The sequence below is a fragment of the Colias philodice genome, chromosome 7 (assembly GCF_061535455.1).
Source record: "Colias philodice isolate Cphi_HAF_F1 chromosome 7, ilColPhil1 Martin Lab GWU primary, whole genome shotgun sequence".
Lineage (NCBI taxonomy): Eukaryota > Metazoa > Arthropoda > Insecta > Lepidoptera > Pieridae > Colias > Colias philodice.
Window position 1 is genome coordinate 825,766 of NC_143092.1, and position 27,587 is coordinate 853,352.

Here is a 27,587-nt window from a genome sequence, read left to right on the forward strand (position 1 = left end):
AGGGGAGTACTCTTAAACCGATGTTCTACGACAAATGGGGTCTTTTAGCGGTGAACGCGCAAACCTGTGTCTTTAAGGGATTGAACTCGACAAGATTAAGTTCGCCCCAATCCGAGACTTCTTGGAGAGAAGACTCGACTTCAGACACAAGTTTGTTTCGAATCTCATTGAGGCTTTCCTTTGAGGTGTTTGCACGGCCGGGATAAAGAGCATCCCCCGTACTGTCGTCTGCATAGAAATGAATGTTACTTATTTGTAACAAATCATGTTTATAATTATCATGGATAAAAATAATTTTTTTAACTTTTGCAGGATTTAGACGCGATCTCTTCGCAGTTAAGACTATCCCAGCTACAGAAAAAACCCTTTCATTTGGCGTGCTTGTATCTGAGATAGATAGAAGCGATCGCGCTAATCCGGCAAGCCAAGGAAAAAAAACTTTTTTTTTGTTCCCAGAACTTAAGAATGTTGTCCTCTACATCTCCTAAATCTGAAGGGTTAGCCGTAGCCAAATATCTCCAACACTCTTGAGCGACGTCGTCATCCTCATCAATAAATCTATTGGAGTGTTTTTTGGCTAGCTTTTGGAGTAAAACTTCTGGCATCGATATAGCAGACATTGTCTACTATATCGATGCGACGTTGCCGTGTTGTAGACAACAACGCGTGCATGACACATGGTTCGCGCGCAAAATTTGAACTCGGCGCCAATTTTTCTGTGACCCGGCGGCGGCGGCGGCGCGCCGGGGTCTCTCGGCGGCGGCACGCCGGCGTGGCGCGGACCTCTACAATCAATGAATTATAGCTTTATATTTTTATTCTGGCAGCACATAATGTTGCCCATACAGTATATTGACTAACATAATGTCGATTGTTGCCAATTATTTTTATTTTTTGGTAACATTTTCTAAACACATAAAATTGAAATACATCGTTTCTCATTTTCATTGTTGGCGATGTTGCTAGTTTTGTTCAGTCAATCCGTGAAGTTGCCAGCTACAGTGTAATCAATGTTGCTAATTCTTAAAGTTGCCAGTTATTATTGTATGGCAGTTGATTGCGAAGAAGCTGGCAACACTTAATCAACGATCCATTGCATGATGCTCGTATCGAGTCCTCCGCCGGAAATAAGTCTTGAATCATCGGGTAGGAAGCGCACGCTTGTCACGTGGGAGGAATGGCCGCCGTATTGGTGACATAGCGACTGGAAATAAATAGATTATTTATTAATTATAATGAAAAAACTATTGGTTAGGGAGCCAGGTGCAAATTTGGTTAACTATTTCCTCTCAAGAGATAATTCGTCAGACGCATGAGAGTATAGTATTATAAAGCCTCGTGAACGTCAGCTGGCGCTCGGTTGGGGGGGTGAGCGGTTGTAGCCTCCCACGCACGTAGGAAAAAAATACATTCATTCATTCATTTCCTCTCAGCTAAAAATTTGTCAAATTGTAGCTAACCCAATATCTCAACGAAAAAAAATAGTCAGCTGGTTACAACATGGTGTATTATACGTCAGCTGGTGTCTCGAACATGAAAGTTAAATTTAAAGAAAAATTTATTTTCCGTTATTTCCTCTCAAACAAAAAATTACCTGATGATAGCTTATATGTAACTGTGGATAAATATATATGTCAGCTGGCTGTATCTTGGTGGAAAAACCGTCAGCTGATACGGGAGGCTACAACCGCTCTTCCCCCCAACCGAGCTCCAGCTGACGTTCACGAGGCTTCATAATACTATACTTTGATGCATTTTACAAATTACCGCTTGAGAGGAACTTGGTCATAAAATCTGCTGCTGGCTCCCGGACCAATATTGAGAGTTGTTTAAGTATTCTCTTATTAGAGAAGTGTATTAAAAGTAACATACAGTACAGTGTACAACGTACAGTGTAGTAATACTAAAGTCACCACATAGTATGTATAAAACAAAGTCGCTTTTTCTGTCCCTATGTCCCTATGTATGCTTAAATCTTTAAAACTACGCAACAGATTTTGATGCGGTTTTTTGTAATAGATAGAGTGATTCAAGAGGAAGGTTTTAGTATATAATTTATTAGGTTTTAGACAAAGCGGGCGAAGCCGCGGGCGGAAAGCTAGTTAATTATAATGAAAAAACTATATATAGAGTTGTTTCAGTATTCTCTTATAAGAGAAGTTAAAAGTAACGTTTAAGTACAGTGTAGTAATATTAAAAGTAAGGGATAAAGGGACAGTCAACAGAACTTGTAACTTCAGATTTTAGTATTAAAATTCGTTTCTCATTCCTTTTTTTTTTATTAAGAAGATAGATTTGATGTTTTTGTTTGTTTGTTAAAAACTCTACTAGCATTAATCGATATTACATAAAGCGACTGATTAAAGGACGAATTAATATTTAATATAAATAAAAGGGTATATTACCTTAGGTTGTGTTACAGGATAGGCGTAGAGTTTCACTTTGCCGAAGTCATCGCCCGTTGCGGCCAGCCGACCATCATGTGATCTGAAAATATAAGAAATAATAATAAAATATTTTGTATCGAGATTTTTTTTTATTCCAAAATATTTTGTTAATTTTTTTGCTTTCATGCTGTAATGTAGAAAAGCTATGACGCGATTTGAAGATTGATTGGTTTAACATAACACAACGGACAGGCTTTTATTTATTGTTTTAGTAATGATGTGTGTGTGATGGTTGTACGTGGGTGTGGTTTTATATTGTACTAGCTGAGCCCCGCGGTTTCACCCGCGTGGCTCCACTCCTGTTGGTCTTAGCGTAATGATATATAGTATAGCCATCCTTGATAAATGGGCTATCTAAGGAGGCGGTGGTTAATGTATTGGTTTATTGTGAAGTGGTTATTATATGTGTGTTAATCACTAAGGTTGATTGTATATCGGTGGTTATACAGGGTGTCCCACTATTGGTATACTAAGCGCGAAGGGACTTGTAGTTTTGCATACACTGATCACGTAAAAAACACTTTCAACAACAAAATTACGTCAAAAATGTTTTGCTAAATTTTTCCTGAAAATCTATGTTTTCTTCTCTAGCTTCGCGCAGTCGGCATATACTACTTCGCTAATGTGAGCATTCTGTCTATGAAAACATAATCTTAAACGATAGCTCACGTGCTGGTGGCAAAGTTAGGCGGATCGCTTGTTATGGGTGTACACATAGAGTTTTAAGAATTCATCTATTTGAAAAAAATGTGTCTGGAATTTTATAAGTATTTTTTACGAACTCAGCGTATGCAAAACTATAAACTCCATTGAGCTTAGTATACCAACAGTGGGACACCCTGTAGTGTCGCAGTCATAGTGGTTATTCGTTATTGTATGCATGGTTATGTCTGGTTATTAAGTAGTTTTTATTGTGTAGTTATTATGTATGTGTATGTCTCACCTCACACACGAGTTGACATCAGTGCCGTCCGCGTTATCAGGCCACACGCCGACCGAGTGGAAGGTGATGGGGCAAGTGGCGCTGGCCCACACCACGTCCCGCATTGATGTGGGAGTGGGGATCTGGCGACACGTGGTGGCGTTCCCTGGGGATATTATATTCATTATTATTTGATAATGACGCGACAACGTCTTATAATTCAATAGAGCCGGCTGCACGCACGAAAAAACATAACTCATGCGGCGTTACCTCGCTCTGAGGCGTTCCATGTAAGGCTTGAAATGCGAGCGAGAGCGCGGAACGAGCGACAAAAAAGCACAACCGGTCGTTGTCACGTTCAACTATCGTCAGTAAACCGACTTTACAGACCAACAATTTTTTTTATTACTAGCTTTCCACCCGCGGCTTCGCCCACGCAGTCAGAGAAAAACCCGCATAGTTCCCGTTCCCGTGGGATTTTCGGGATAAAACCTATCCTATGTCCCGAGATAAACAGTAGCCTATGTCCTTTCTCGGGTATCAAAATATCTCTATACCAAATTTCATGCAAATTGGTTCAGTAGTTAAGGCGTGATTGAGTAACAGACAGACAGAGTTACTTTCGTATTTATAATATTAGTATGGATTTTCAATAAAGAACTTGAAAGAAAGAAAATACATTTAATCACAAATACAACATTTTAGCTTACAACTAATACATTTTAAGAACAATAAAAAATTATGAATTAAAAAAAATACATTGGATATAATCTAGTATTTGGCATTGAGATATACATATGGAGACGACACCGCCTACATCACTTATGTTCCGCTCAACATAAGCCATATGGCTTAACCGCACGCTCATTTTTTATTTGTTTTAAAGTGAAACGCATCAAATATGCCTTCGTGTGTGTTACGATATTGCACAAATAATACAAATAACACGGAAAAGTGACTAACATAACTTTTCATCGGTAAGTACCTAACTAGATAATAATTTTTAAAACTTAGTTAGAGCAAAAAAATAGCGCACAGATTTTGTTCGTGGTGTCTCCTCCATACGTAGTAATATTATCTCAATGGTATATGGTCAGTATTTGTGATAAGGTGGACTACTCAGCATTTGCCTCTCCGTATTAGAGGAGAGGCGCCGGTTTTCAGTAGTCCCCTCAACTTGCTACATTTGGAGCACCAGAACGGTCTTTTGGTTTGTTGCTTCAAATTGTCACACGGGAAGCCCTAGTTTTTATTAAAAAGATAATCATCAAAAGCAATCGAATTGAGAACATCGTCTTTTTTGGAGGCGGTTAAAAATATATGTGCTTAAGACACCAGAATTGAATACTTCAGCAGCTCGGTCTGTGTGAACCCGCTTATTTACGATCGCAATCAAATTGGCCGCTTTCTGTACCGTTCTCGAAGAAATGTTCACTAAAGGCATTGAGATAATATTACTACGTATGGAGGAGACACCACGAACAAAATCTGTGCGCTATTTTTTTGCTCTAACTAAGTTTTAAAAATTATTATCTAGTTAGGTACTTACCGATGAAAAGTTATGTTAGTCACTTTTCCGTATTATTTGTATTATTTGTGCAATATCGTAATACACACGAAGGCATATTTGATGCGTTTCACTTTAAAACAAATAAAAAATGAGCTTGCAGTTAAGCCATATGGCTTATGTTGAGCGGAACATAAGTGCTGTAGGCGGTGTCGTCCCCATATGTATATCTCAATGACTAAAGGGATAATTGATGATAAATGATAGATTTTGAATCTGTATTTGTTCCTACGAAAAAAAAGAATTTTGTATATTTACAATGCAACTGTTTATTACTACTTTTTTACTGTGGGTACACAAACATTCAACTTAATTATAAAAAAATTACTTTATATGAAATTATTGAAGTGAAATTTCTTTATCGGGGTTGGAAAAAAAATTAGTGTAACATTTTTTCGTTACGCATGACATTTTTCCGTTACGCGCCATCTTTTTCTTATCCCTACCACGCGTGATTCGACGTATTTCTGTAAAGTTGCATATAAAATTATTTTTTGAAAAATAAGGTCATAAAGAAGTTTCACTTCTTACGTGTGTACACTAGTACACGCACGCATTTTTTTTGTAGCGGCTTTATATATTTTGGATAGCGGAAATGAAACAACGGATTGACAACCTCTTTATATTGGAGCCAATTTACGACTGAAGTACAATTGGTAGAATACATATTAATGTTACATGATGCCTGACCTAATAAGTAACTGTAATGTGCTGACGGCACATAGCTTTCCCCTAAATTTGGAAAAAAATTATACATTGAAAAAAATTTTTTTTAACAGTAAACATTACTTGTACAATATAATAATCATCACAAACATAAAAAATAATCTTTAGCATGAACTTTAAATTTCTAATTTCAAAATTGTCTAATATAATCGAAAAAGGTATATAATAAAATGTATATAAAAGTGTATATAGCAAAAAACAACATTATACAGTTAAAAATGTAAATAAAACAATAGAAATAAATGTAAAAATAAAATTGAAAAGTTAATATAAACATAATGCATTGATATAAAAATAAAATAAACATGTAAGTACTTCTAATTACAATTTAAATCTTACGACAGGTTTAACAATGCGACCTGATCGTGTTACAGTCGGCAAGTTGTTTACATTAGGCGCTTGCGCTACCGTATTCGGACTATTGTCATCAATGTTTATTATAAAGGCTGGTTTAAGACGATCAATACTAATTATGTTCTCTTTGTCTGCTTGTGATATTTTGAAATATTTATCATTTCTTTCCAAAACTTTGAAAGGTCCTCGATATGGAGGTGTCAGCGATTTTACCATTTTGTCACAACGTACAAATACATGTGTGCATTTTTGCAATTCTGGATGAACAAATATATTGCGTTTACTGGACTCTCTTTTAGGAACTGACGATATGTTGTGTATTTTTTTACGCAGTTGGCTAAGGAATGTTTCATTCTCGGAAATATTAGGCCTTTGCAGCTGGAAAAAATCTCCGGGTAATCTTATTGCTTCACCATAAACCATTTCGGCGGCACTTGTCTGTGTGTCGTCTCGTAGACTCGCCCTTAGTCCAAACAAAACAGATGGTAATTGTCCAACCCAGTCGACTGCATTGCCTCTACACATAAGAGCTGTTTTCAATACTCTGTGCCATCTTTCTATAGCACCGTTCGCTTGCGGGTGATATGCACAAGTCCTTATCTTTTTAATACCCATTCGCTTTGCTAAATTTGTAAACAAACTTGACTCGAATTGTCGTCCTTGATCGGTAGTTATCCGTATAGGACTTCCAAACCGACAAATCCATCCTGAATAGACAATTTCAGCTACAGTCTCTGCTGTAATATCTTTTATGGGAAAAGCTTCTGGCCAAGAGGTACTTCTGTCGATCATGGTTAGAATGTATCGATAACCATTGCAATATTGTAAAGGACCAACGATGTCGATATGCAAATGCTCGAATCGGTCGCTTTTCGTAAAAGTTCCAGTAGGCGAAATAGTATGCCTATGTACTTTGGAACGTTGACACTCTATACATGCACGTGTCCAATTGGTAACATCTTTGTTTATAGATGTCCATATAAATCTGTCTCGCAAGAGTCTTCGTGTCGTACGTATGCTAGGATGACTAATTCCATGTATGGCGTTGTAAGCCGATATACGAAATTCTTCGGGCAAATATGGTCTTGCGTTCTGCATAGTTACATCACAATACACTGGCATGTTACTAGGCGGTAAAATTATCTTTTTAAAGTTTAGATTTTTCGATTGTAGTAATAACTTGAGTTCCTCATCATTTTCTTGAGCTTTTGATAACTTCTCGTAATCAATGGGCGATGGCATATCTATTGTAGCTATCCTTGATAATGCATCGGCCACTACATTTTCTGATCCGCTTATATGTTCGATTGATGTACAAAATTGCAGTATGAAATCGAGATGACGTAATCTTCGCGGCGTATCATTTTTGCTGATTGTATTATTTTTGAATGTATGTATTAAAGGTTTGTGATCAGTATACACGGTTAATGGCCTGCCTTCGACCATATATCTAAAATGTTTTATAGCCATGTATATAGCTAGCAACTCTCGATCGAATGTACTATAGCGTTGTTGCGCTTCGCTTAATTTTTGTGAAAAAAATCCGAGAGGCTTCCATGAGTTTCCTTCTCTCTGTTGAAGTACTGCACCGGCACATGTGCTAGAACAATCGGTCATGATAGCAATAGTAGCATCTGCGGCGGGAAATGACAATGTAACGGCACTTTGAAGGTTTTCCTTACATTGCTCGAAGGCTGTTGATGCTTCATCAGTCCATTGTATCGGAGTTTTATCTTTCTTGCCGGAGTTATGTATGTACTGATTTAGTTTTGATTGTACTTCTGCAGCGTGAGGTAAATGACGTCTATAGAAATTTAGCATTCCTAGAAATCGTCGTAATTCTTCGACTGTTTGTGGTTTTGGGTACTCTTTTATGACCTTGACCTTATCTTCTAATGGTTTTAATCCTTGTTGTGAAATATTATATCCCAAAAAACTTAATTCCGTTTTGCCGAATTCACATTTTGATAAATTGATAGTGATTCCAAACTCATTCAAACGTTCGAAAACCATTCGTAAGTGTTTCGTATGGCTCTGGTGTCCTGATGACGCAATGATGACGTCATCGATGTAGGAAAATAAAAATGGAACGTTTTCCTCGCTTTTCTCGCCATTTTCGGAATCAGTTGGAAAATGAAGGTCACGGAACACAACGTTGTTTAAAAATCGTTGGAATGTCTGCGCTGCATTCTTAAGTCCAAAAGTCATTCTTTTAAATTCATATAAGCCGAAGGGTGTAGTTATGGCTGTTTTCTCAATATCTGATTCGGCGACACCAATATTATGATAGGCACGTTGCAAATCTAACCTTGAAAATATAGTTTTTCCTGCCAATAGGTATGTACAGTCTTGTATACGCGGTATGGGATATCTGTCCGGTTTAGTTATCGCATTTAAGCGTCGATAATCTCCACAGGGTCTAATATCTCCGTTCTTTTTCATTACCACATGTAAAGGACTGGCCCAGCAACTTTTTGATGGTTGACAAATCCCCATCTCTTGCATTCGCTGAAATTCTGCGCGAACTTTATTGTATTTGTCAGGCGGTAGAGGTCGCGGTCGCGAAAATACGGGTGGGCCGCTTGTTTCGATGTGATGGACTATAGAATGTCGTGGAGTCTCTATGAAACGCATTGGCTTAGTAATGTTCGGAAATTGCGATAACAGATCACTATATTTATGATTAAAGTCGATTGTGTTCACTGGTATATGTTTACTCAAAGTTACTGAACCGATTACACATAAGTTTGTCACTGTATCAATTAATTTTTGACGATGAATGTCCACTAAAAGTTTGTAATGTCCCAAAAAATCAGCACCTAATATTGCTTGTTTCACTTCGGCTATAATAAAAGTCCACCGGTAAGGTCTACGTAATTTTAAATCTAATGTAAGTGTCTTTACACCATAAGTCTTTATAACGCTTCCGTTAGCAGCGTATAACTCGTAATTATCGCACTTCGGTCGCTTATGCACAGTTTTAGTCACAGGGATCACTGATATATTCGCTCCCGTATCAATTAAAAAATTTAGTCCCGATGTTCTATCGGTAATGTTAAGGCGGTGCGATGGCTTAATAGTGCAAATCTCCGCCTGCGATTGCACTCCTTCTAGTTTTCCTGCTGTTTAGGTTTTTTATTCCAAGCACACGGCTCTATACATTTGTTAGCTCTATGATAAAATCGCGCGTGGTAATAACAAAGACTGTCGGCGCTCCGCGGCTCACGCCGTATCATGTTACGTCCACGGGATCTCGAACTAGACCGATTACGATAATTATAATTTCGTTTTTTATGTTGCAATCTATAAATGTTCTGTAATTCCATCACTTGTAGAGTCAATTGAGCTATTTGCTCTTGCAGCACGGAAACGGTATCAGCTGACGTCGACGGTTTGCTACTAACCTCCGATATTTGATTAGGTCTTATATTTTCCATAATTTTGTCTGCAATCATAGCTAAATTTTCCAAATCTTTTACGTCGGTGACGGCGAGAACGGAGCGTACTGCAGCTGGAAGATGACCTTGCCACATGATACTCAGCGTTTCATCGGGAATTTTTCCGCGGGCCAAATCTCGCATGCGCCTCAAGAGTTGAGAGGGTTTTTCGTCGCCAAGGTCGATTTCGCTCAAAAGTTTTTGGAGTTGCCGGTTTTCTGATTCTTCATACACTGCTAATAATCTTGCTTTTAAGGTGTCATATTTCTTCGTTTGGGGCTGCTGAAGCAATATGTCGCTTACTTGTTGAATGACGTCTTTTCCCAATTTCGTGACGACTAAGTTAAATTTCGCCTCGTCGCTTAGTTTTTGAGGTGTTAAGATGGCTTCACACTGCACGAACCATAAGCGAGCTTGATCGCACCAAAATTCCGGTATTCTAGATGATACTGTTACTGTTGCTAACTCGGACGCTGGGCTTGCTGACGGAGCTCTATTTTCAGTTGTCATTTTTATATTCTTATGGCTTCGTGTAAAGTCCGAGGTCATGAAATACGTTGTCAGGTTGTCGCGTTGTCAGGCGTTGTGGTTAGTCGGGTGTTGTTGTTTGTCGGGGTCACCAGATTGTAGCGGCTTTATATATTTTGGATAGCGGAAATGAAACAACGGATTGACAACCTCTTTATATTGGAGCCAATTTACGACTGAAGTACAATTGGTAGAATACATATTAATGTTACATGATGCCTGACCTAATAAGTAACTGTAATGTGCTGACGGCACATTTTTAATATAAAAAGTATATTGTTACTTACAGTAAAGTAATTCATAGTCCCCAGAGTTACTTCTGATGTATTGACTGTCCTCAGACCAATCCAGGTGTGTTATAAAGCTGGAGTGACCCTGTAAAGTTGAATTATTATTTAATTTCGAATAATTCTGCAGAAAATGAAGCAGAATTTAAAATTGTCTCTTTGTTCCACAATAATTTCTATATTTGAATTAACACGTATTATTCTTTTAAATTTAATTTATTTCAGTAAAATTTCCCAAATTAAACTATTAATGAATAGTTTTAATCTCTGGTAAAATATTTAAATACATAAAGTGGGTAGAACTAACAGAGAGATCTCTAGACCATCTATGGTTTATCTATAATCTATACTAATATTATAAAGCTGAAGAGTTTGTTTGTTTCTTTTTTTGAACGCGCTAATCTCAGGAACTACTGATCCGATTTGAAAAAATGTTTTGGCATCATCACGCTAAGACCAACAGGAGCAAAGCACTGCGGGTAAAACCGTGAGGCACAGCTAGTACTTTATAACTTCTAATCTACTTCTATCTACACTACAAGCAACATATAATGTAATTATTGCATAAGCTACAGTTTCTAGACTACCAAGTTTTTAATATTAAAAATAAATGTGCATTTTTTTCTAAATGATACATTATACATCTATAAGTTAGTTTACCCGTCTACGCTTTCTTTCCGTGCACTAGTGGGGCGTGAAATTCAAGGTGATAAATCATTTTCTATTACACTTTAAAATATCATTAGCTATTCTATAAACTTGAAAATTACACCAGGATGTATTTATTTCATTCCATTACTTAAGAAATTGAGGTTAAAATGATAGTTCTTAAATATTTTTTAGTATAACGATGATTATTTTTAGTAGTACTCTCCTTTTTTTTTATTTGCGACATAGTTATTTATATCAATTGGTTTAAAATTCAGTCATACAATTTTTCAAAATTCTCTTCGTCAATTATAATTTATAATCAGTTAGCTAGAAAATCATCATCCCACCAGAAAAAAAAAATTCACTCAGCTATTCACCAACTCACCCGTTCACTCACTCACCTCCTCACAGACTCACTCGCTCACAAACTAAACACACGAATCCACTCAGCTACTCACTAACACACTCAGCCACTCACTAATTAACTAACTCACTCACCAAGCACTTGCCAAGTCTGGAATATCTCGTGCAATCGTCATCCACTTGATAAATATAAATGAAGTTATCCCTCGAGCCGATGGCCACCAGCTTGTTGTCTGGTGAATATTGGATCGTCTGGATTGGTTCCGTGCTAGAATTAACAAAAATATTAATTAATATGTGAGTTTTTAGTAACCTTTTACAAATTTAGAACTAGTTAAGTGAAACCTATTGAAAATCTGATTTATTGATTATAGTGACAGAGGAAAATATGTTATGGTAACGGGTCCAAAAGACCAATCACTGACTATAGCGCATTTCTTTATTGAGAAGCAATTTTCAGTTTTCATCATATTCATTCTTCGAAATTAATGGCATCGTGCACTTAATTGTAATAAAATTTAGTAAAAAACTACAAAATTCGAAATTTTTGAGATTGTGTGAAACATATTTCCAACTATGACAATTATAACAGTAACAATGATGATTCTAAAGCAAATACTAACCCATCCTGATGCTGTGAAACCAAATCTCTAGAAAGTGGGTCAAAAACGAGCCATTTTCCACTCGTACAGCCCACTGCGATCACGCTGCCGTCGGATGACCAGGCGCAGCTTTGGGCACGCTCCTGTATACATTATATTAATAAATAAATTGTTTTTTTATCAGAGTAGAGAATTCATAAAAAGTAAATAAAGGAGGTTTTTGTATTATTTGAAAAAAACACGCAGAAAATTTATGAGAAAATGTGAGGTTATAAATTGTGTATTATAACTATTTGAATGAAGTTTTTTTCTTTATAAAATCTGTTAATTTATATTCTTTGGTTCATTTACAAATGCAAATACAAATGCAAACAAATCATATTATTTTTTTTTTATTTGCCTATAAGTTAAATTATTCAATGTTATACATTACAAATAGCAATGGACCCATAACAGAACCTTGTGGCACACCACTTAAATACAGACATTTCCTATACAATTTTTAATACTGAAATGTTATATACCTCAATATCCTTACTCCAAACAGTAGAATGGCTAAGCCCGTCCCATAATTGAAGTAGTTTGTCCCAACCGCCCGACACGAATTGGGGTAAAGTAGGATGAGCGGCTAGACCCCATACTTCGTCTACGTGACCTGTAATATAAAATAATATATTTCAAAATAATGTTGTCGTTTAAGGAAAAATTACTTGCAGATGCAGACAGATTTCTCTCGTATTTTTTTCAATTTTAAAATGTTTCACATAAATTAAGTGTAGTGTAGGTAACAAGATTTTTAATTTTAAATGGATCTTCAGCTTTGAATCTTTGAAAATAAAATATTTCAATTTTTTTTTTAAATTAGTCAATCAACTTGTTAGTTTACAATAAATTTCTCCTATAACACCATCGATTATTGTAAGTTCTAACTAAAGCAAATCCGGCTCGAAGGATCGTTGCAGAATGGTCCTTCGAGCCGGATCTAACCATACTTATGTTATATAATATATCGTACCGAATACAGCGGGCTATTAGCCGAGATCACCGTGCGGTATGAATTATGACACATTTGTTTAAGTGTATTTAACGAGCTTCTTATTTTTTTGTCTTTATCTTTTTATATCTCACCGAGCACAGCAGGTGTAAAGCCGAGTTCCAAGTCCCCATGTAGGATACAATTTCGTGTAGTGCCGATATAGAGCTGCGACCCGCGACCTTCCGCTATCACGCGTATACCGCCGTAGTGACCTTCGATCTAAAGAGAGAATTTTATGTTAGTGGTAGAACTACTTTTTTGTGCTTATCAGTTAAAATGTATGAACATACATATATTATAATTAAAAGTGGTTCTTTTCCTATTGTTTAATTCGTTAATGGCGTACGTAGTATGTACACGTTAATGTATGTGATTAATTTTTGTTTTTGTAACTTACCTTGAATTAATTGATGTTATTGCTGTGTGTAGTGTCCTGCATGCTTGCTACAGCTGATTTTTTAAGCCAAGTTTCGAAGAGTGTTAGCCACTGAGCAGCACACTCACCACGCGCTCGGTGCCGGCGGGCTGCAGCAGCGCGTCCAGCAGCACGAGCCGCCCGTCCCGCCCGCCGGCGGAGAGCAGCACACTCACCACGCGCTCGGTGCCGGCGGGCTGCAGCAGCGCGTCCAGCAGCACGAGCCGCCCGTCCCGCCCGCCGGCGGAGAGCAGCACACTCACCACGCGCTCGGTGCCGGCGGGCTGCAGCAGCGCGTCCAGCAGCACGAGCCGCCCGTCCCGCCCGCCGGCGGAGAGCAGCACACTCACCACGCGCTCGGTGCCGGCGGGCTGCAGCAGCGCGTCCAGCAGCACGAGCCGCCCGTCCCGCCCGCCGGCGGAGAGCAGCACACTCACCACGCGCTCGGTGCCGGCGGGCTGCAGCAGCGCGTCCAGCAGCACGAGCCGCCCGTCCCGCCCGCCGGCGGAGAGCAGCACACTCACCACGCGCTCGGTGCCGGCGGGCTGCAGCAGCGCGTCCAGCAGCACGAGCCGCCCGTCCCGCCCGCCGGCGGAGAGCAGCACACTCACCACGCGCTCGGTGCCGGCGGGCTGCAGCAGCGCGTCCAGCAGCACGAGCCGCCCGTCCCGCCCGCCGGCGGAGAGCAGCACACTCACCACGCGCTCGGTGCCGGCGGGCTGCAGCAGCGCGTCCAGCAGCACGAGCCGCCCGTCCCGCCCGCCGGCGGAGAGCAGCACACTCACCACGCGCTCGGTGCCGGCGGGCTGCAGCAGCGCGTCCAGCAGCACGAGCCGCCCGTCCCGCCCGCCGGCGGAGAGCAGCACACTCACCACGCGCTCGGTGCCGGCGGGCTGCAGCAGCGCGTCCAGCAGCACGAGCCGCCCGTCCCGCCCGCCGGCGGAGAGCAGCACACTCACCACGCGCTCGGTGCCGGCGGGCTGCAGCAGCGCGTCCAGCAGCACGAGCCGCCCGTCCCGCCCGCCGGCGGAGAGCAGCACACTCACCACGCGCTCGGTGCCGGCGGGCTGCAGCAGCGCGTCCAGCAGCACGAGCCGCCCGTCCCGCCCGCCGGCGGAGAGCAGCACACTCACCACGCGCTCGGTGCCGGCGGGCTGCAGCAGCGCGTCCAGCAGCACGAGCCGCCCGTCCCGCCCGCCCGCCGACAGCAGGGCGCCGTCCTTGCGCGCGCACACGCTGAACACGGCGCCCGAGTGCACGCCGCGCACGAGCTTGCTGATCGTGTTCGTGCCGCGGCCCCACGCGATCAGGTTGCCGTTGCTGTCGCCCGATATTACGTCGCCTGGAAACAAATAAACCGGGTAATGATGCAGACGACGTGCAATTAACTTTTATTTCAAACGGATCCATGTTGAAATTACTAGCTATAATGAATTCATAAAATAATTGCAGAACCCTTCATTTAAACCTGATAAATTGAATTAAAAATAAAACTTTATTTTTTGACATGACAAGAGCATTTGACTACGTTACACACGACTTATCTCACAAATAAACGAAGGAAAACATAAAATATGAAGTATCCAATATTTATAAAACACCAAACGACACATTACAATCACAAAAACAAAAGGACAATCATGAAAACCGAACGTATCAATATGACTATAGTGTTAACAAATTCAGTGTACCTCAAGGCAGTACACCGGGACCACTTTTGTTTTTAATTCATAACATTCATGACATATTTGCTATTGACAAAATTTATGCTTTTTTCTAACTTTATTCTCAACAATTAAGTTCAGAAGACTGATTTTAGCAACTTTAATCGTCCTTATCCTACCACATAATTATAACAAACAAAATAAGCAATAAATATTTTCACTTTCAATACAACAAATACAAACTCACCATTATGATTAAATCCCAGGCAGGTCACGTATTTAGGTTTATCTCGTGTCTCGAAGATGCCCATCTTCTTGAAGAGCACGTTGGACGCATCGAGTGTCCAGAACGCGATGTGACCCTTGCCGCATGTCACTATTTGGTTTTTGTCTAGCGGGTGGAATTCAGCTGCTATCACTGTGTCTACTGAACACTGGAATGGGAGATTTTTGCGTTATCTACAGAGAAAAGTGTGTTACTATATCGGAGAATAATGTAATTGTGTAAAAATAACTGAACTACTATAATTTCATTTACGTACTGACTGATTTGATCACTTTCGTCGTTTTTATTATTAAAATAGTACTAAGTGATTTGCACGATGCATTATAAACAAAGTTTCTACTTTCATAAGTGTCTGTTTGTAGTTAGAGAAAATTAGGCTGATGATAACGATCTCGCTAATTAGGATGATAGTCATATCAACGATTATTAATTTGATGATGACTACGATTATAAGATGATGCAGAAGGTAAAAAAAGTGTTGATGGTGATGATAACGATTTTGATTGTAATAACGATTCTTATAATGATGAAAAAGATGATTACTATGATTTTAATGCTAATAATTATTATTAATTTGATGATCAACATAACGATTATAAACATGTTGCATGTGATTTGAAGCAATGGATCGTTTTACTATCCCTCAAGAAGTCACTTACCTTAGTCTCAGCCAAGCACGGTCTATCCGGTCTCTGCCAGTCCCACACACTGATCGCATGGTCGGGTCCATCGTCCACAGCAGCTAATAACGTTCCACCGTCCGCTCTAGAGAAGGTAAGACAGGAGACTGCACGGTCTAGTTGACCAGCGCCTAGTACAGCCAAGGTTGCTAGGGATACGGAGTTCCAGACGCGGATGTGTGGCTGTGAATTGGTAATAGTCTATTAAGTAAATAATTTCAAGTTGAAATCGTGTTTATAGATAACTGACTATATTGTTAAAGATGTATTTGACATAAAATCCAGCCAAATACTCGTCTATTACAATCTTGACCACTCTAATTATAAAAATTAAAACGTAATAATTGTGAAAGCATCACCAGCGTTGCTGACTGCGTTTTGCAGCTGTGGGAATGCAATATGTTTGATTAAACTAAAAGTGATTACGAGTATGGATTCTAATAATCGACTAAGGAAAATACATATCATAATAAAATATTGTACGATGTACCTAATCTTCAAAAGCCATGACATTTCACCGTATCCACTTATAGTTAATTGGGGGTACATAAAAAAATTCATTATTTAATTTGAAACAAAACTCACCCTAGCATCAACCCGATCATGTCCCGCACACTGACCACTAGCAATGATCAGCTTATTGGGGTGTATAGCGATACACTTGACGTCATCAGTGTGCCCAGTGTAGTGTCTCTGGCATTGCTCCTCCACGTTAAAGAGAACCACTACAGCAGCCACGAAGTACACTATCTCCCCAGTTGGGAGGAGGTAGAGGTTGCTGCGGCAGTCTTTGCCTCTAGAAGTGAAGGGTTTAATCAGTTTTTACATCATAAATCATATGGAGTTTAAATAAGAAGTTATCTATAGAATTTAAAGGTGCATGTTGTGCTAGGAATTACATCACAAAAAAGCGAAACATGCTGAACAATTATCTCTTCACACCTCTCTGTACCATGTTTTTGGCAAATAAATGTTATTTTATTTTATTTTATTTTTAAATGTTTTTAGTAAATAGTTTTTAAGCCTGTTTGTGTCAATTCCAAGTTGTGAATTAATAATGTAATACATATATTATGTATACTTCCTTCCTATATGTAAATTCCTTTCATCATCTAATTTTTCATACTAATATGATTAATGATAATAATTTTATAGTAAAAATGGAAAAAAATTAGAAAGATTCATTGAAATAACCGTTTTTAACTTATTAGAATAAACCTTTCTCATCACCAGTCAACCATTAGAGCGAAACGGTGGCCTTGCTTTTGTGTACAACGGAAATTACGTTTTTACAGCCATAATAAATAATACTGAGAGGATTATTTGCATTTGTCATCATTGATGCTCAATTTTGTAAAGTCGTTTTTGGACTTGTATGCAAATTGCCTGCTATATTAGCAACAAAACATAAAAGGAGATAGATGGCTTTAAAATTAAGAATTAGAATACTATCAGGGTAAATTATTGAGATTGTCCCGGGAAGTTACTTAATTAAAAAAAATCAGTTAACATGTTCCCGATTCTACATAGCCTGTTTTCTAGAGACAAATGTTTAGCACTTGAAAATAAAGATACAGTTTTATTGTTTAAGATGATGTTATTATCAGCAAGTAACTAAACAAAGCAATCGAGATTTACAAACTGCATTAGCCTTGGACTGCAATAATTTCGTAGTAATAATCTTGAAAAAAGAACTAAGCAATAGTCAAATTAACGACAATACAAACGACATTGGTCATCTGATTACATTAAGTATTCTAGGATGATGAAAATAAAGGAATGACAGTTTTTAAATGCCTTTATCTTTAAAAGCAAAATTTACGGTGTTCTCGCATATAATATACCTATTATCCTTTGTTGGAAATTCATAAATAAATAATAGTAAGAGTGAAATAGGAATTGTAGGTAGGTAGTTAAAATGTGCACAAATATAATATTTTGTTCAGTGGTTTAGTTTCCTTTTACATTTGCCGTCATCCGCATACGGCCAACGGTAGCACATTAGTTTTTATAGCTGATTATGGAATTTCCAAGCCGGTCATTTACTCTAAACTCTATAGTCACTGTTTGAAAGGTAATAATTACATGTATTGGTCTTTTAACCTTGTGGGACATGTCACATGGCATCTTTATGGAACAAAACAATAATGTTTATGACACTGTCCACTTACGTGGGTGGTAATTGTCCAAAATTCAGTCAATTGGTAAAGTGGTTGCATATTACGTTATGGCTCCCTTGGAACATATTATGGTAATTATTTAAAAGGGTTTTTAACAAATTAGTTTAAAGAATATTATGGGGCAATTGTTTGACCTTTCGTGAATGGTTAACCTTGGTGGAGACAAGTAATTAGAGGAGTGTAATCTTTGTATTTAGGGCAAATGGGTCAGACATGTCGTCAACTTTGGTTATAAACTGAGGGTGTGCTTGCATGTTTTCATTTGTATCTAATCTGCTTAGCTGTCCTCGGCGTAAGCAAAGAAGATTTTTTTTTATCGATATGATATGTACTGCAAACATTATTTAAACCAAATAAAAGGGGCGTTCAGATAATATGTTTATGCTATTTTCTCACTCGATTCTATGAAGTAAATCTTGAGTGTAGCATGTTACGTAATGTGTACATTTGTTTTCCATTAAATAATTACTGTTAGTGATGTTAATTGTGGTGTTTATCTGAAGCGATCTTTTGCATAATTCAATTAAATCAAGTCTTCCGACAAGGAGATTGGATGGAGTCAGTAAAATATCAACTTTATAAAGAAATTCATTATTTACACGTATCTCTCGAATTTGAATTCATTTTGCGATAAAAATAGCATTATATTAATAATAATATCAAAGAAATATACAACTCCGAAGTATTTTTTGCAGGTAAGTTCAAGAACCTCTCTGGCGCATATGTAGGCGTACATTGCAATGCGTAAAATTCATCTACCGTATACGTAGGTGCTTTACAATTTATTAATATTATTATAGCATCTATTTATTTCTCAGAAATAGATGTCTTGATAAGTTAAGGTCTGCGGTAGGTGTCTAAAATTAATAACTGCTGTCTAGAATTTATTGATGTCAGATTTTGATGGTTTCGATTCGCGTAGAATTTAATAGAATAAAATAATTTTCTGACGATAATTCTACAAAAAAGTAATCTAATATTAATCTCCTAACTAATCAACCTAAAATCCATACTAATATTATAAATGCGAAAGTAACTCTGTCTGTCTGTTACTCAATCACGCCTAAACTACTGAACCAATTTTCATGAAATTTGGTATGGAAATATTTTGATACCCGAGAAAGGACATAGTCTACTTTTTATCCCGGGAAAATGACGCAATCCCGAAAATCCCACGGGAACGGGAACTATGCGGGTTTTTCTTTGACTACGCGGGTGAAGCCGCGGGCGCAAACCTAGTACTACAAATATGTTTGGAAACTAATATTACAAAGGACGAAATAATAACTTGATAAAGGATAATAGCGTCTCATTATAATGTAACGGCATAATAAAGTGTACTAATTATATAAATTGAGTTTTGATAAAAATCTATGTACATAATACTCATAGCATATGGTGTCATTAATGAAATCGATATATTAGATGACCTTGTGATAAACTTAATCAATACAACTTTATTATTTATTCTGTTAGGCAATATACGTTTATGAATTTTGCGTACCGAAGTGAAATTGGTGATGAACATTATTGTGAGATAAATGACCTATTGCAATAAATTAAGCGAAAAAAAAGGTATAATGTAAGTAGGTATATTATATTGTGTACAGACGCTTATTACATATAACGTATTATCCCTGTTAGGGACGTATTAATCAGATCAAAATTACAGTAAAAATTCCGTTCAAATAGAAAAAAAGGCCCAAATTGTCAAAGACCATCTATACACCTTGTAGGCAAGTTATTTTAGTACAATTCAAAATTTAAATAAACAAATAAGAAGTTATATTGGTACAATTGCCATGTGCTAAAAATAAAAGTTGAGAACGGATCGAACAATACGGCAATTTTCTTTACGTTTTTGCTAAGGCACAAGTAAGGTTCATATAGAGTCAAAATATGATAAAGTTGCAATAGGGCAGTACAGCACCACGCGTCTACCATGCAGGAAAAGCCTATGGAGCCAGAGATAACTCAATATATGACGTAATTCTCATGATCCTTGACCTAAGGTTGCCTGGAAGAGATCGCTCTATTAGCGATAAGGCCGCCTTTTTGTACGTTTTTCTATTGTCTGTGTTTTTGTTATTATTTTGTTTCTGGTGCAAATTAAGTATTTATTCATTCATTCATTCATTCATTTATTCATTCATTCATAACTTACCTATACCCGTACACCCACTCGAACTTGAGTTTGTTCTGCGGCGGCGGGGCCACCTTCGCGGGGTCCAGGGTATCGTGCTCACTCGGCCCGTACAGCACCACGGGTCTACCGCGGAGGTACATCCGTATGGAGCCATCTTCCTCATTGTATTGACAGGTGTGCGTGCTGGAAGGGTTATGAAGTTCAGAATACGTACATCATCTACAAATTTTTGGATGGCAACAACATAGTGGCCAATATATTGCAAAAAATTGCTGAAACTTTGAAATTTTAAAACAGAATCGTTTCTTAATAACTGGCTAATGACATATATTTGTTGTAGAATTAGAATTATTTTCGTTATCAAAAAAGAACTGATTAACATTCAAATTTTTCTAACATTCGAAAATTTTTACGCACATAGACCTCATTTTTCAGTACCTAATTTAAACATTTCTCATAGGTTATTATTTACTACAAATGAACATAGAACTCATTTTCCAGTAATGCATGTGCATTACTGGAAGAGGCTTTTGACATCAGCTAAATTATCTGATGCGGATTATCATTCAACGTGTTTATTAGAACGGCGCCGGCGCAGCCCTCCATTACTGGTCTAGAGCATAAAAACCATGAAGCTAATTGCGGTATGAAATTTAATATGTATTAACCACAACATAATATTAGTCAGGTTACAACCGCAATATTTTTTATCTGTCTTCATGGTCTTGTCTATCATCTATGATATAGTGGATGTATTGAAATATTTGTTCGATGGTCAAATTAATCTATTTCGTAAAGGACATCAAACAAAAGGATGCGATCGTAAGGACATACGAGTAATATAATATTGTCTGAAATAAATCAACATTTTTTCCAGCACACAAAAAAAATATAGGTACAGATAAATTCAATTAAAATAGAGTATGTTAGTAAGTACCTACTTGTTAATCATGCACCAATTAATAGTTAATAGCAAACGATTAAACAATTATTTACATCCTGTGGTTATGAGGTTAGTAAAATACACAAATATGTTAATTCGTTAAGAATTAAGATTAAAACATTGATATAAAGCCGAGTTTAAGTGCTTTAGTATTTTTTTGTTTTAGTTGTTTGTTGACCTTGTTATATTTATGTTAATTGTATTTTTCTACTAATATACCTTAGAGCTATTGTGTAATTGTCTATATCTACATCATTTTTAATAATTTGTCATAGCGCGTTTATTCAAATGAGACCGTTTGGCGCTCTACCTGTAAATATGAACCAAATCATTTTAAGTATTATTGTACACTATATAAATGTTATCTTTTAATATTTTTTAGCAAAACATGAAAGACTAAACCTGTTGAAACGTTTTTCGTTTGAATACCATATAAAGTCATTCTTATTTCGATCGCTATATTTGGTCATATTATCATGGATTCGTAATGCGTACTTTCTTTTATGAATCACAGTACAAGGTAAATATTTAATTTGTCCAATGAATACGTGAAGGTACTTATTTTAGGTAAATCTATTCACTATTGTATCGTGTGAAACAATGAACAGAATGTTATAAGTAAGATGTTAATTAGAATCATTAGTAGTTTATCGTATAGGTAGGTTGAAAAAAAAACAATCTCACGCAGATTAAAAAAGCCAGTTTGTTTGCCACTACCTATATCAAACCGTTTTTTCTTGTTTTCGGAGAATGAATGAAATAAAACAATATCTAAATTCTAAGGTAGGTAGTTTACATGCTACAAACCAGGCGTATTTCTCAGTATTCTTATCGTATAACTTACATAGAGGTGAACGACATCTTTTAACGGTTTTAAATTCCGCAGCTAAAGAATCACAGGACAGCAGCCTTAATCCAAAATAAAACCAACGATGAAAGCTCCCAAAGCATTTATGCAAGTGATCTAAAATTTATAGAAGCAAGATCGATATATAAATTAAAAAAAAAATGAATATAAAAATGACCACAGATAAATCAAAACAAATGATACCTGTCATCCATGGCGCGCAAAATTATGTCACTTGATTTTTTAATTCCAAAAATGGGCACAGACTAGCGAATTGTGTAAACCGGTTAAAGCAATGATACAACCAGTATCTCAGAGGAACATCAACAGACTGCGCGTGAACCGGCAACTTGTATTATAACCAGTTTATTTATAGCTACAGCAATAGTATCACAATGTGAATTGACCATTGCGGGCTGAAGCGTTCATTGGCGAATTAGCTTCAACTGAATTGCGCAATGTAATTCGAATGGCTTAAGGGCGCGTATAAAGTCAAATCACCAATCAACTTTTAGTTGATACGTGTAATATTCAAGACCAAATATAAAAAATAAAATATATGTAAAACTTGATGATATTTTCGATTATATTGTCAGATCAAAAACATAAAATATTGAAATTGACTCGATAGAAAAAATTCACGAAGTTACCTCTATTTTTCACACTTTTACGTTTTTTACTGGACATGGTAATACTTATTATGATTTTTTTTTCATAAACAATTATATTAAAACATTTGCAATATATTTGTCAGAGCATTTTGTGTAATTACTTTTAGTTTTGGTTTAATCACGATAAAACACTTTTGGCGCTTACTATATTTTTAATTACGCAAGAAATCATCTTCCATCGCACGTTCCGGGAGCTAAAAACATAATTCTATTTCATACATCAGACGCTATCGCTCCGTTGAGACGAGTAGACCACGCTAAAATTGCTGCGCCGTGTTTTATAATTACGCCGAATATTGATTTGTTGAAAATGGTAAACAACAAAATGAAAAGAAACGAGAACTAAAGAAGATTCAAATTGAAAAGATAACTAAATGTCGAAGGTAATAATGTATATAATGTATAATATAATAGTATTGTTATAATATTAATAAATAATAATTATAATATAAAAAGATAAGTCTTGATTTACCTATTTGAGAAAGTTTAGTTTCTGTAAAATAATTTCCGCGGGCTGAGTATTGACGCGATCGCGATAGCAGCAGCAACTATAGATAGGTAAATAAAATTCATAGTGGTACCTAATTCTTACAGTCGCGGTGCAATCAATCAAGTCAAGAAAGATTTATATTATTATTATTACTATAGGCAGATCCTATGTTCGCTCCAGTAAATAATAATATCAATAATATGTAAACCGGTTGTGAATAGTACATATATATTATATTTACAATCTGTATTAGATAATCATACATAACATCTATACATAGGTATAACAAATTCGTACGAAAGTCAAAATTGTACTTACATTGAATAGGTATTTTTTTATAATATACATATGTATATGTATATATATAATATATTCATAATCTGTATTACATAGTAATATGTAGTACATATCTATACATAAACATAGTTTTTAGAATTTTTGTATGTGTGTCTGTATGTAGGTATGTCTGGGCTCTAATTTTGGTGCAGATATAGCTTGAGACCTGAGAAAGGTCATAGGATGAGTTTTATCCCGTAAATAAAAAAAACTGTCTGTGTTTGTCTGTTTGTTTGTACACGCTAATCTCCGGAACTACTGGACGGATTTGAATGAAAGTTATTTTGTTGTGTAGGTACTATTATATTATCCGGGAAATATAAAATAATAATTTATTTTGAAAACTGAAACACCTGATGCAGAACCGCAACAGACCACCTAAACTATAGATTCATTTGAGAAAGTTTATCCAGGCGAGTTTGGATATTATTATTTGTGTAAATTCTGTAAATTCGTTTCCGCGAGTTGAGTATTCATGCGACGATATTTATAGATACCTACATTCATAGTGGGTACCTACAATTTACAAAGACACTTTTTATACTTAGTTATGTAGGTACCTAATTCCTACGGTCGCCTTGCAAATGCAATCAATCAAATTGACCCTGTTTGAAAGTAATTTACTAATTTCACAGAACAATTTTAAATTTGGAAAATGTGGATCCTCACTCTCAACCTGTGTCTACTGACTATTGCCACGCAGAAAAAAATACTCCAGAAAGGTACCTGCTAAAGTTACCAGCTCTCGATAAAATAATACGTAAATTTCGAAGAACTTTGTAATATTTTATAAAGGATAATTTTTATTTTTATTTTTAGAATAATTGCTGAGTCGAAAAATGTCGTACAATCTAATAGTCCATTGAATAAAAAGTTCTAGAGTGCGTGAGTTAGTAACGTAAGATGTTTCTTCGGAAACATGTCAAGAGTCCCTAGGTAATAAACATACTAAAACCCCGGGCCACTAGGAGGAGCCCCGGAGTGGGGGGAGGGGGAAAATGGGTCCATTTTTTCATTTTTCGCTTAAATCTCAAAAACGGTACATGTTAGAGAAAAACTTTCAAGGAAAAGTTGAAAGGCCATAAAATTATCTACAAGTTGTACCTGAATCATTTTTTCCTATATCCTACCGTTTCTGAGTTATACGCAGTAAAACATGATTTTGGCTCAAACAATTTCCACATCAATCGATCAAAAAATATTTCTTTCTTCCAAAAAACTCAAAAGTGCTACTTGTGACCGGTACTGATAGATTGCTCTTAATTAGGTCTATAATTGGTAAAATAAACACATTCCTCCATGGAAGCCTTTAGGAGGAATCGATTGTCAAAATATTATATTATGGTAGTTTGAGTTACTGATCTTGATCTTTTTATTTTTTTCTTCCAAAAAACTCATAAGTGCAACTTGTGACCGGTACAGATAGATTGCTCATAATTGGGTCTATCATTGATAAAAATACCAGATTCCACCATGGAGGCCTTTAGGAGGTATTGAATTTTATTAGGGTAGTTACGATACATGAACTTTTTAACTAACTACCCTAATAAAATTCAATTCCCCGTAAACGCCTCCATGGTGGAATCTGGTATTTTTATCAATGATAGACCTAATTATGAGCAATCTATCTGTACCGGTCACAAGTTGCACTTTTGAGTTTTTTGGAAGAAAAAAATAAAAAGATCAAGTTCAGTAACTCAAACTGCCCTAATATAATATTTTGACAATCGATTCCTCCTAAAGGCTTCCATGGAGGAATGTGTTTATTTTACCAATTATAGACCTAATTAAGAGCAATCTATCAGTATTGGTCACAAGTTGCACATTTGAGTTTTTTGGAAGAAAGAAATATTTTTTGATCGATTGATGTTGAAATTGTTTGAGCCAAAATCATGTTTTACTGCGTATAACTCAGAAACGGTAGGATATAGGAAAAAATGATTCAGGTACAACTTGTAGATAATTTTATGGCCTTTCAATTTTTCCTTGAAAGTTTTTCTCTAACATGTACCGTTTTTGAGATTTAAGCGAAAAATGAAAAAAATGGACCCATTTCCCCCCTCCCCCCACTCCGGGGCTCCTCCTAGTGGCCCGGGGTTTTAGTATGTTTATTACCTAGGGACTCTTGACATGTTTCCGAAGAAACATCTTACGTTACTAACTCACGCACTCTAGACCCCCCTTGGAGGGACTCATTCAATGGACTATAACCAAATTAATCAAAATAAAGTTCTGGAGGAATGTGTGTCGTCGACTGCGTATGTTTATTTAAAAATAGTATCTATACTCGCTATTTCGACAGACTTTTTTTACGGATTCGTGCTCTATACTGTTGCACGCCTCATAAGCGAAGCGTTGAGGTGGGTACTACTGTCACTTCGCGCAAAACATCTGATTTTTCAAACTTAAAATGTCTTTATGTATCATACATTGCACTTGTAAGATAATACATACACACACATATTAAGAAAAAACACTATTTTTAACGTTCATGATATTTTTGATGTCATTTTTGTTATTTAAACTAGTTAAAAAACAGTTTAAAAAAGTTCTGTCTTGGACGTCCGTGTGTCTGTATGTGCGGATCCTTTTTCTTGTTAACACGATAGCGACCGAAATACTTTACTAATCGAGTCTTTTTTTTTCTCTTACGCTTGAGTATGCTCAGGAATAGAACCCTTTCATTTTTCAGGGTCTGATTCGATGTGGTTTAATTGTTATTAAATAAACAAAAATAATAATTAATAAATATTTATTAAAAAAAAATTATGAGGCGTGCACTTTTGGATTTTCCAAATTATTTCCCTAATATTGTTTTTTTTTTATATATTACATACAGACAGTTTTTACTTTTTTTATTGTTTTATAATATGTATAGATAATCATTAATAATTATAAACAAATAATAATAAAAAGACATATTACATAATTTGTGATGATTTCAACTTCACTGTTTTATACAATTATTTTAGACAACATACCTACTAACTACCGAAAATACGCGTTGAACGAGCGAAGAATATTGTGTATAATTTAGCGTGCGATGAACTTTACGTACGTTGGATGAGCCGGGTGTATGAGGGTATTGTGAGGGCGCGCGGCATGGCGCGTAATGTGCGGGGCTTAATCGTAGAATTATCTGGCTTTATACGCCCTCTTAATATTCTTTAGCCGGTTGCTTGGTTGTGGGAGTGTAGCGAAATTGCTATCTATCCTTAGTATAGTGAATCATGACGTTTCGTCAGTAACAAAACAAGATGTAAGAAAATTGCGGATTTTAGCCGTACATTGTTTGTATTGATGTAGGTGTGTAGTAACTAGAAGGTCAATGTCAATTGTTTTAGATTGGGTGATTATGGTCATGTAGAAGCAGATCATTTAGATTCAATTTAGCCTTATAAATGTCTTTGGTGGCTAGACCAAAAGATGCTATAGCATTGTAAATAGAATTTTGATATTATTATAAATTTAATGCTCATGGGAGGAAAAAAAATTATCTACCTAAAATGTTATGAAACTAAATACCTTTTGAAGAACGTAACAGTAGGTGATTGATATTCTATTGTTTTATGTGTGGTTTTAATGTAGTGTTACCTATATGAATAACCTTGAGGGAGGTCAATTGTTATTAAAAACTACCGAAAAGTAGGAAATGTTTGTTGAATATTTTAGTTACTTAATTGTTTTAAATTTTAATTAAGTGCAAAATTACAAAATGGATAAGAAATTATATAAATAAAACTTGCATAAACCGCAACATGTAACACTTATTAATAAAACGACAAAGTTATTAAAATGTGTAAAATATGACATTTGCAATTTTGATACGGTCATGGTAGACCGTGGTAGATTTTGGTAGATTATAACAGTTATATAATCTGCGTAACAATTGTGCAAGTGGAATGACAAGAAAATAATATTATTAAATAACTGTCGCGTGAACGGCTTTCATTAACTTTTCCTTTCTCTGACCGGGATTTTTTGCTAGGAAAGTAAGTTTGTAACGCAA

General features: G+C 36.6%; 1 protein-coding gene across 2 annotated transcripts in view; it reads right to left on the reverse strand.

Annotated features, from left to right (window-relative positions):
• Nucleotides 1-792: 792 nt before the first annotated feature.
• The window catches only part of LOC149486898 (echinoderm microtubule-associated protein-like 2), a 61,933-nt gene continuing 35,138 nt past the window's right edge, over nucleotides 793-27,587 (reverse strand). For both annotated transcript variants that reach the window (XM_089696983.1, XM_089696982.1), the window contains 13 exons: nucleotides 20,310-20,474; nucleotides 16,551-16,761; nucleotides 15,945-16,148; nucleotides 15,247-15,433; nucleotides 14,469-14,677; nucleotides 13,013-13,139; nucleotides 12,409-12,539; nucleotides 11,906-12,027; nucleotides 11,418-11,550; nucleotides 10,269-10,356; nucleotides 3,391-3,535; nucleotides 2,406-2,487; nucleotides 793-1,204 (listed from right to left, as the gene is read on the reverse strand). In XM_089696983.1, the coding sequence (XP_089553109.1) occupies nucleotides 1,079-1,204; nucleotides 2,406-2,487; nucleotides 3,391-3,535; nucleotides 10,269-10,356; nucleotides 11,418-11,550; nucleotides 11,906-12,027; nucleotides 12,409-12,539; nucleotides 13,013-13,139; nucleotides 14,469-14,677; nucleotides 15,247-15,433; nucleotides 15,945-16,148; nucleotides 16,551-16,761; nucleotides 20,310-20,474 (1,930 nt within the window). In that variant the 3' untranslated portion in view covers nucleotides 793-1,078. The remainder of the gene's footprint in view (nucleotides 1,205-2,405; nucleotides 2,488-3,390; nucleotides 3,536-10,268; nucleotides 10,357-11,417; nucleotides 11,551-11,905; nucleotides 12,028-12,408; nucleotides 12,540-13,012; nucleotides 13,140-14,468; nucleotides 14,678-15,246; nucleotides 15,434-15,944; nucleotides 16,149-16,550; nucleotides 16,762-20,309; nucleotides 20,475-27,587) is intronic.